The sequence below is a fragment of the Lycium ferocissimum genome, chromosome 1 (genome assembly GCF_029784015.1).
Source record: "Lycium ferocissimum isolate CSIRO_LF1 chromosome 1, AGI_CSIRO_Lferr_CH_V1, whole genome shotgun sequence".
Lineage (NCBI taxonomy): Eukaryota > Viridiplantae > Streptophyta > Magnoliopsida > Solanales > Solanaceae > Lycium > Lycium ferocissimum.
In genome coordinates this window covers 7,911,217-7,921,981 of record NC_081342.1, presented here as the reverse complement: position 1 = coordinate 7,921,981, position 10,765 = coordinate 7,911,217, and the positions used below count along the sequence as shown (strand labels likewise).

The 10,765-nt window shown below is 32.8% G+C and overlaps 1 protein-coding gene across 1 annotated transcript in view; it reads right to left on the bottom strand.

The window, feature by feature from the left end:
* Positions 1–709, bottom strand: part of LOC132061593 (S-protein homolog 5-like) — a gene marked incomplete at its 5' end in the record, with an annotated part of 1,769 nt that extends 1,060 nt beyond the window's left edge. The window contains one exon of the mRNA XM_059454371.1: positions 504–709. Within this exon, the coding sequence (XP_059310354.1) occupies positions 504–709 (206 nt within the window). The remainder of the gene's footprint in view (positions 1–503) is intronic.
* Between the last annotated feature and the right edge of the window lie 10,056 nt (positions 710–10,765).

Here is a 10,765-nt window from a genome sequence, read left to right as displayed (position 1 = left end):
CTTCTTAGTATGCGGAAGACTTGCGGCCGAGAGCTTCTCTGGTGTATTTTTTCTTCTCCTCCTCTTGGCTTTGGCGAAGACCCCTATTTATAGTTGCGGGGGGAGAGCTAGGGTTTGTATATGATTGGTTGAACTATGTCATTTGAACACTTGGCAACATTTGATTGGTTCTTCTATTGACTTGACATGTCTTTGCGTCAACATGCATGTGGCATGATTTTATTGGTCCTTGACTTGACTTGGCGCGCCCACGTCATTTGACACGTGGCATGGACCTTGGGCTAATAGAGTGGGCTCATCATGTGAAGTCCGACAAGATAGACTAGCTAGCCCAATTGAATTGGTCTTTCAATTAAATCCATACCAATTGGACTTAAGCAATTAATCCAATTATATTAGCCCATAATATTTGTTCGGACTAATATACCTTGGATTTAATATAATTCGAATTTCTTGTGAATTTACTTTTAATAAAATTTCATCATCTACAATGACAAAAGTACAAAGCTCGATCGAGAAATGACTCGCAAAACGACCAATTAAAGTCTTCGTCTATGGCAAGATATTTCTTTCCAAGTTCTTTTTTCGACGCACAGTGAACTTGCAGTGATGGAGAATTAAGAGGGAGTTTGTTAATAACATGTACCTCAAACTTTTGGGAGAAGATACATTTTTTTGCTAACGAAAGGTCAAAAGGAGTGATCAATAAAAATGTTGATGAATGAGAGAGTCATATTGGAAAGAAGATAAGTATAGAAAACAAAAGGGGGGCAGGAGATTTTGGTGTTTTATACAAACAAAAAAAAATCTGAATTTAGTTAGATCTACAAAATCTTGATTTGGATTCCAATAAATTGTACTTTTAAAAAATTATTAAATAACCATTAATGTACTTAACTTTTTTTTTTTTTTATATATATTCAGAATAATACATAATTACTCTTATTAACTTGTCCCGAAATTTTAGTTACATACTTGAATTTTATGGGAGACGTATCACCCCGGCCCCTCCGTCTTTTTGTAATTACATTCCCAAAGATCTACCCCTTGATGTAAAGTACATGTCGTTGCATGTAAAATTATTATTTTTTTGCACGGATTTCCCTTCAACGGTGCTGGTCTTTAATATTTGCCCCTGAAATTGCTGGTCTTTAATTTTGCCCTACAATTTAAAGAAGTGACAAAAAATACCCCTAGGTTTTGAGTTCGAACTCCCGCTCAGTAAGGAAAAAAAAATTCGCAAGGCAAGGCTTTGCCAAAATTCTACCATATTTTTTTTTAAGGCAGAATTTTTTTTTTTTTACTCTGCTGGAATTCTGCAGACCTAGTTTTGCTAAAAAATTCTGCCCGGTAATTTTTTTTACTGGGCTGGGGTTCGAACCCAAAACCTCAAGATATTTTAGGCGAAAGGCAAAAATTTAAGACCAGCAATTTGAGGGGCAAAATTTAAAGACCACCCCAAATAAGGGAATCGTGCAAATTGCCCCAAAATTACTAAAAAGATATGACCCGATTGAAAGTTGGTGGGAAAAGAAGAAAAAGAAAACAAAAAGTAAAGGAAAATGTAAAATTTTACTTTAAGGCAGAAATTGCAAATTCTTCCCTTGTGCAAATTCTGCCTGTAAGGCTCAAATTCTGCCTAAAGGGCAAAAGTTAAAGACCATCATTTTAAGGGATAAAAATTAAAGACCACCCTCAGCGAAGGCCAATGTTGCAAATTTCCCGACTTAGTTCAATAAAACCCGTAATGAGAAGGCCCATTACCCATACCTTCGAGTAGGGGTGTACATGGACCGGGTTGGTTCGGATTTTTTAAACACCAAACCAAACCAATCGCGTCGGGTTTTTTAATTTATACACCAAACCAAACCAATAAAATTCGGGTTTTTCAACCTCGGGTTTTTGAGTTTTTTTTTTCCGAATAGTCTTGATACAATACATATAACTTTTACTTCAAATATTTCTGTCCTAGTAAGATACAACTATATAATTAAGGTGTTTCTTAAGAAAATAACACAAAATGTGAGAAGAGTGATGACATTGTATTAAAATATTCAACAAAAACTAATAAAATCGATTAAAATAAATATTGCTAATTAACAAGCCATAAAGAAAATGACCATAATCTAAAAATACTAAGTCATGCTAAAATAAGCACGGCTAATAAGTATTAATTACATGACAAAGAAATAAAACTTAAGTTATGTATTTTCACTCTCACTAAACTAATTATGTAAAACTAAAGAATAGATATCCAACATTATTGTCGGTCACCAGTGGTAAATTGAACTTTTGTTAGCGTTAGTGTTGAGCTGGTTTTGGTTTGAACTTTATTTGAGTTACAAATATCCATAGGATATAAAACTTATTGACATTCAAAATTCTAAGTTCAAGTTGAATAATATGATAATAGATAAAAAAAAAAACTACGAAAAAATAAAAAGAAATATTTATAAATTCCATTACAAATAAATATTTTTATGTATAAAATATTTTAAAAATTGAATACATGTAATATACGGGGTTTTTGGTTCGGTTTGACTTTTTTTTAGTTAAAACCAAACCAAACCAATTATGATCGGGTTTTTTTTCTCAACACCAAACCAAGTCAAACCAAACCACTAGTCGGGTTTTTTTTCTTGGTTTGACTCGGTTTATCGGTTTGGTGCGATTTGTCGATTTACTTTGTACATCCCTACCTTCGAGTAATGAAATATGATTTTGTTGTCGAAAGGTCAAGAGGACTTATCAATAGTATTAGGAAGATGTCCCTTTGGGATTGCAACTATTTGTACCTTTGCAAAAGCATTGAATTACCATTAAATGTCCTTTATTTTTTATTTTTTTTTGTTCTCTCTTTATATTGTTGTATTTATGTGAAAATTGTTAAACCTTGGATATCGTGTACATTATGGTCAATGTTGCTAGACTCGTAAATTAGACTACATCTAAGATAAAATTTAGTAAATCAATGTCTACTTTTTAATCGTTCAAACTTTTAGACGAGATTACTTACTGAATTTAACATTGTAACAATGTAGATCGTGATCCTCGGTTCAATCTTGTTGTCCCTAGAAGTGATTGCAATCGAGCAACATCAAATTGATGACTAGGACTCCAGCGTAGTGGTCATTAAACCGTGAAGAAATCTAACTTTGCAAAATTACAAGCGGTGCAGGTAAGTATTTGCCTATTTTCGTCATTGATCATTGCCACTTGTAACTACAAGATACTCCATCCAATCATTTTTTTAGTTGTTTTGACATACCGACAAATATCATATTAATAGAATTAATCACAAACGCTATTTGACTAGATTTATCCTTTATTTCTCATCAAATTACATTTTCTCTCCTCGGGCTTTTTAGATCATATACTTGAGCAAAGATATAGTTAGAAGAAAACAATTAATTTCTATATGTGACGAGGTAAGTGCCCCGAAAGTCAAGCTGTAAAACTGATTTCTGGGAGGAAAAATGAATAGCATTATATACTATCAAGAGAGGAAGTTTATATGCCACTTTTAAGTGATATTTCATTGTTCTGAAAGTTAACGAATAAAAATACAAACATAAATGTTGGTCCATTAGTGACTACGCGCAATTTCTAGCCATAACAATAAATTTGGACCTTTTCCCTAGATAATGTAAGTCAGTTAGTAATTAAGGGAAATTTCGAGTCAAACTCATAATCACGAGAATATGGATGAGCCAAACCTATAACGAAGGGCAAAATTAAATTTCTTAGCAAAGTATAAGGGCAAATCCGGATATTTTCCCAAATTATAAAAAAAAATAAGAAAGAAAACCACACTAAATTTTTGTCTAATTCTTCCTTATTTAAACAAGAACATATATTCCAAACATCCTATTCCCTAATACCAATCATAATAGCGATCCATATAATATATTTGATTAGTAGCGTTATACTGCTCCAAATAAAAACCATCTGGCCTCACCTCCCATTTACAATATTCCAAGTAATTTCTATTTTGTCCATGTTTGACACAATAGTATGGGTCGTCAAACACATTAATAGACTTATTATATATCGAATCCCACCAAAAGTGACAAAAATATAAAGTTCTATAGAAAATTGTCTCACAAAACGACCAGTTAAAATCTTCGTCTACGGCAAGACAATGGTATCCAAGGTCATCGTTCTTCGACGCACAATGAATTTGCAGCTGTGGAGAATTAGAAGGAAGTTTGTTAATAATGTGTACTTGAAACTTATCAAAAAAGATACATTTTTTTGCTAGTGAAAAGTCAAGAGGAGTGCTCAATAACAAGAAGAAGAAGTTGATGAAAGAGAGAGTCATACTGGGGATATGATAAGTAGTGAAAATGAAATGGGGAAGGGTCGGGGAGTTTTTCGTGTTTTATAAGTATATGTATAAAAAATGAGTTTAGTCTAGTCAATAAAATCTTGATTTGGATTCTCAGAATTTGTATTTTTCTAAAATTATTAAATCACCTTTAAAGAATCTGATTATTTTATATGTTTAGGATATAAATAATTACTCTCATTCACTATTGTCCCGAAATTTCAGCTACAACAACAATTACAACATATCCAATAAAAATTCACAAAATGGAATCTTGGGAGGATAGAATATCTCGAATTTCAGCTATATACTTCAATTCTGTGATATGAAAATTCTTTGATATGACACATTCGATCTTTGTTAGCCCCACTAGTCCGTCTTGAAGGTTTCTTAGTAATAGGGGCATAAATAAGTCGATTTTTTAAGGAAAACGGCTAAAATGCACCCCAAACTATGCCCGAATTTGCTGTAAAACACCTAAACTTTAGGGGGTGGGGTGGGGGGGCTATTGCCCTCCTTGACTAATTTAAACTGAAATATATACCTCCCTGACTGGTGAGGTGACACAGAGCGTTTAGTTCACTTTCTTTGAGAGAGTGAGAAACAAATAAAAATATTTAAAAAATATTTTTTCAATATTTTTTTTTATCAAATATATCTTTTTTTAATTCTTAACTCTTTTTCTTCTTGTTCTTAATTTCTTCTGACAGAAGATGCCATGTGTGGTATAGTCCAACCACATATTTTTTTAAAATTGGATGCTTTAAGGAGCTTTGAATTGCATTAATCTTCAACCTATAAATACTCTACAATACTTTTTCAAAAATATCAAGCAAAAATGGCATCGAAATGGCTTTGGGAAATAGTTCATGAAGTGGGTTTTGAAAAGATTGAACTTTATTAATGAAGAATTCACTGGAAAAAATAGCATTATGTAAATTTCTGAAAAAATAAACTGATTAACTTAAATCTTATGGATAACAGACCACCCAACTATGTAAATCAAGAGAGAGCCTCTAAAATAACACAACATATATCTTCCCAAAATTTATTGTGTTCCAAATTTGTACCATTTTCCAGTTCCATTTCCAGGAACTTCTCATTATTGCTATTTACTTGAAAATCTAGATATAGTTTCACTGAAATCCCTTTTCTCACTGGAAAATACGAATTTTTCACATTTAGATGCTGAGGATCAAAAGCAATCCCATGCTTGTAAAATGGGTTTTTATCATAAGAAAATAATTTTATGTGGACACAAGGTATCGGGCTTTGGGAGTTTCCTGGAAAACTCGATAATGGAAAGTCAATCGGATACATTCCTACCAGTGGTGATAGTCTCTGCCGAAATTTTCACTTTACCCATAATTTTCGCCCCGAAAAGGTCATCTCATCCTTGACCCAGAACTCCAAAATACAATAAATGCAAGTGAATTAAAAAAAGGAAAAAACTACAAAACTATTTAAAATTGTGATATATATACGTGGCGGTGCGTGCACATCACCTTCTTAACTCAGATTTGGAAGTGGTCATTCAAGGAGGTAAATATTTCAGTTTAATTAGTCCAGGGGGTGTTAGGCCCTCGTCAAGTTTAAGTGTGTTGCAGCAAATTTGGGCATAGTTTGGGGTGCATTTTAGCCATTTCCCTTCTTTTAACAAGGTAAATTTGCAATTTTTTTGTGAGGATTGCCCTTCAAAGGCACTGGTCTTTAATTTTTGCTCTATGCCTAATACCATGAGGTTTGGGGTTCAAATCCCGGCTCAGTAAAAAAAAATATCATTGTAGCAAAATTAGGCCTATTCGGGCAAAAGTTAGGCCTTAAGGTAGAGTTTTGCAAAACTTCAACTGAGTAAAAAAAAAAAAAAAAAAAGAAATTGTCTTAATGCAAACCTCTACCTTAAGGTAGAGTTTTGCCTTATGCCTGAAGGCAAAACTCTGCTTAAGGTAGAGTTTGCCTTATGCCTAAACGCAAAACTTTGCCTCAAGTAGAGTTTGTAGTCGAACTCTGCCTGATCAGGTAGAGTTTGAGGTAAATTCTGCCTTAAGGTAAAGTTTGAAACTCTGCCTTGTGAATTCAAACTCTACCTTGCGATTTTTTTAATTTTTTTTTTTAATAATTTCTGACTGAGCGGAGGTTCGAACTCGGAACCAAGGGTGTTTAGCGAAGGGCAAAAATTAAAGACCACCAATTTGAGAGACAAAAATTAAAGACCACCCGCGAATAAGGGCAATCGTGCAAATATATAATAAGTTAACGGAGCATATGTTTAAGTTAATCCGTGAATGGTAGAGAAAATATTCAAAATACCCCCAACGTTTGACCAAAATCCCAACTACACACCTAACCTTTGCGTTGGTCCTATTACCCCGCTGAACAATTTTTTCCAGTATTAAAATGCCCCTTTTTTGCTGATGTGGACAAGAGCGTGACTACACCGCTCAGTGGCGCGTTATAGCCTTTAAAAAATAACATCTTACGTGTTTTAAAATGCCAACTGGACTGCCACATAGATGCCACATAGATAAATTTAAACTCCCTCCATTTTTACACCCAACGGCTACTTATCTTCTTCTTCACCCTATTTAATATCTATCTCCATTTTTTTTTGTCAAAAAAGCAAACAACTCCATAACTTCAACCACTCCAATCGTTACAGCTCCAAAAATCAACACCTTAATCGCTCCAATCGTTGAAAAGAGGTTCGTTAGTTAGGGTTTATTTCTAATTTATTTCTCTTTAAATTGGTTCATGTGAAATTTATTGTTTTAAATTTCTTGAATAATTCTTGCTCATATTTAGTCATTTTTCATTTCTTAGGGTTTGTTATGGAAAAAATTGACCTTGATCGATTGTGTATGGATAAGAGTGATCCTATGCTTAGAACCGCTGTCCAATGTCAACACGGGATTGAAAACGGTGTTGATCGTGATATTTGAGTTAGGGTTTAGGTTTTGTGACTATGAGAATTGGGGGTGATTTAATTCAGGGTAATGGGTGGGTTACAGGTCGGGTTAATAAAAAATGGGGGGAAATTAAGATGTGGCACGTGGGCCGGGCGCGGTGGACAAGCGCACATTGTTAATAATTGGGGGTTGGCATATTAGGCTAGCACATCGAAAAAAGGGGCATTTTAATACGAAAAAAATTGTCCCGGGGGTAATAGGACCAACGCAAAGGTTAGGTGTGTAGTTGGGATTTTGGTTAAACGTTGGGGGGTATTTTGAGTATTTTCTCGTGAATGGTACGTACAAATGGACTTCTTCTGTGAAAAGTATACTTTTCCGTCCCAATTTATATGACACTTTTTTCTTTTAAATCAATCCCAAAAAAAATGGCACGTTTCTTTATTTAGCAATAATTTAACACCAAAATTCTCATTGTACCCCTGATGAAATGATTTCTAATTAAAAAAAAAAAATAGTTATTTGGCTTGTTTTAGACCATAAGATTCAAAAAATTTCCTTTTTTTCTTAAAGTTTGTGCCAATCAAATACCCTTATATAAATTGGGACAGATGGAGTACAAATAAACTACAAAATTTTAACTTAGTTTGATTTTTAGCTTCTGACACGTTTCAGGAGTGTATTCACTCTTTATGCCATGTGATATTTCAGGATGACATATAAGAGATACTCTCTCTATCTCAATTTATATGGCATGCTTTTCTTTTAGTCTGTCCTAAAAAAAAGTCACATTTCTATATTTATGAATAATTTAACTTTATGAGATGATTTACAACCACACAAATATCTAAGGCTTATTTTGGACCCCAAATTGCAAAAGCCTTCCTTTCTTCCTTAAACTCCGTGCCTAGTCAAATGGTGTCACATAAATTGAAACGGGGAGCACAATTTACAAAAGAGATTAATAGGTCTCCCACAAAATTATTTAAGCTTGTAATTGGAACTTCGTGATAAGTTGAGGGACATATAGGGATGGAGTTAATTAGGTTCATCTCTAAATATCCAAACACACAGACTTCATTAGGTTTATCTTCAAATGGGTCAAACTGTCTAGTCAAATTTCACAAAATGAGCCAACTTTACTAGTCCTAACATGTTCATTTTGATGTTATTTTATCTTCAGGTTCAAATTCATACCACATCTAGTGACATAGCATGCCAAGTAGGGGGCCAAGTAAAATTGGAGATAAAAGGATTCCAAAAATATTAAAATATATTACACCTACGAGATGAATTCATAATTTGAAAGAAATTTCATTTAAGGACATTTTTGAAGAATTCAAAAATTTAATTATATTTGATCATATGTATATATACATAAACAAATTTCACATGCGGATATTTTGACAAAAGGAATTCAATTGACTTCTTGAGTGAATATGGCTCTGCCACTGATCAAATAATTAAATTCAAGGCAAATAATATTACAATGTGTCAAACTATTTAAGCGATGAGCCAATTCAGCAAAAGTAAATATCAATCAAATAAGCAAGCTAACCACTGTGAATTCTCTCTCTTTTTTTCTTTTCTTTTTCACTTGTACAAGAACAGCTCCAATAAAATTCATAATATATTTTCCCAACATAACACCTATTCGCTAAGACCAATCAGTAAATCGATACATATCAATATTTCCGTTGTCATTATAACGTCCCAAATAAAAACCATCTGATTTTACAACCCATACACATTGCCTTGAAAAATATGGGATTTCTCCACCTTTGACACAAGTTTCTGTATCATTAAAAACATCAAAAACTTTACTTTTTGCATCCCCATCCCACCAAAAGTGACAAAAATACAAACTTTTTCCAAAAAGATTCCCACAAAACGACCAATTGTAATCTTCATTTATTGAAGGAAAATATTCTCCAAAATCATTATCTCCAGATGCACAATGAATTTTTAGTGGCGGGGAATTATTAGGAAGATTGTTGATAATATGCACCTCATACTTTGGGCTAAAGAAACATTTTTTCGCTGTTGAAAATTCAAAAGGAGTGATTAATAAAAATAAGAATATGTAGAACAAGGAGTTGGTCATGATCATACTGAAAAATAATAGTAAGAATTTTTTTGAGTTTAGGCATTTCTTATAGAACCTTATGTAATTTGGATTTGAATAATTTATGCATTGAATTATTATCCCTTTTTATCAGTCTACTTATATGGGAAGATAATTAAACTTTTATAAAGCAGTTTGTAGGGAATGATTTTTCTATACCTAAAATGATAAGGATAGTAATTTATAAAGAAAATGAATCAATAAGATTTAATGAAAAGATCATTAGAAATCAATTAGTTACAGCAAAGGATTAATTTTTTTCCCACAATAGAAGAATTAAGAAAAGAACCTAAATCAGACAATAATATCAGCCTTCTGTCCCATGACTAATTGGAAGGCCCGTGACTCTTTAATGAAGGCTGATTTATGTAAATATCCTTTTTTTCAGTTCACCATTTAGATTTTATTATTATTTTTTGAAATTGTGCATATATAATCCTAAAAAAAAAAAAAAAAACTTTTTGGACATCGTTAGACTCGGATTTAACATTTGCTTATATATTGCTCAATCTTATAGATAAAACATTAGAATGTTGTCGAACATTTGCACTAATTTACAAAATTATAAACATTGTCTAATATTTTCTCATAAAAATTTCAGTTTACTCAAAAAGACTTGTAAACTGTGGTCTAAATGATCCATTAGTCGCAAGAGAAATAAGAATAAGGTCATTTACTAGACAAATTTTCCTAAAATGAGTCTATCGACGAAAAATATACGTTAATAAACAGATATTAATTTATCTTGATCCAACCTATCATGACGAAGATTTTGAAATGAATCGTTTTAGGGAGTCATTTACTCCCTTTTTTTCTCCTCACTCACATGTAACTCAGCACTCTTTTGACAGCAGACATATTTATATTTACGTATGTACTTTTGTGCGTTTGTATGTAAGACATTTGACTCGATACACTCATTTGACAGCCGACACCATTTATATCAATGTGTATCTATATTGTGTGTAGGCCCATTTCGTTACTTAAGGGTCATATTCCCTTTGGCATAGATATCGGATAATTCTATTTATCAAGGCTTAGACACATAAAAAGAAATTATTAAAAAAAAAATGCTCGTTGAGAATTAAATTTGGGACTTTATGATTCTGAACTTACTTCATTGATCACTAGGCAATAACATTATTTGTTAGGCTCTTATTTGCACATTTGAGTCAAATAGATGTATGAGGACATGACTTCTCTAATTGACATGTGGATGGATGGTCCCGTTTGTTAGAGGAAACAAAGGAAGAAAAAGTCCATTAGTTATATACCACGAAGGAAAGAGAGGCAATAAAGGAAGCAATTTTTTTTTCCAGTTATCATCAGTAACAAAGCTAATTGCATCAGCAAGAACAATGCTGATTCAGCAACACAGTTTATTGTTTTGACATCCATAAAAGATCA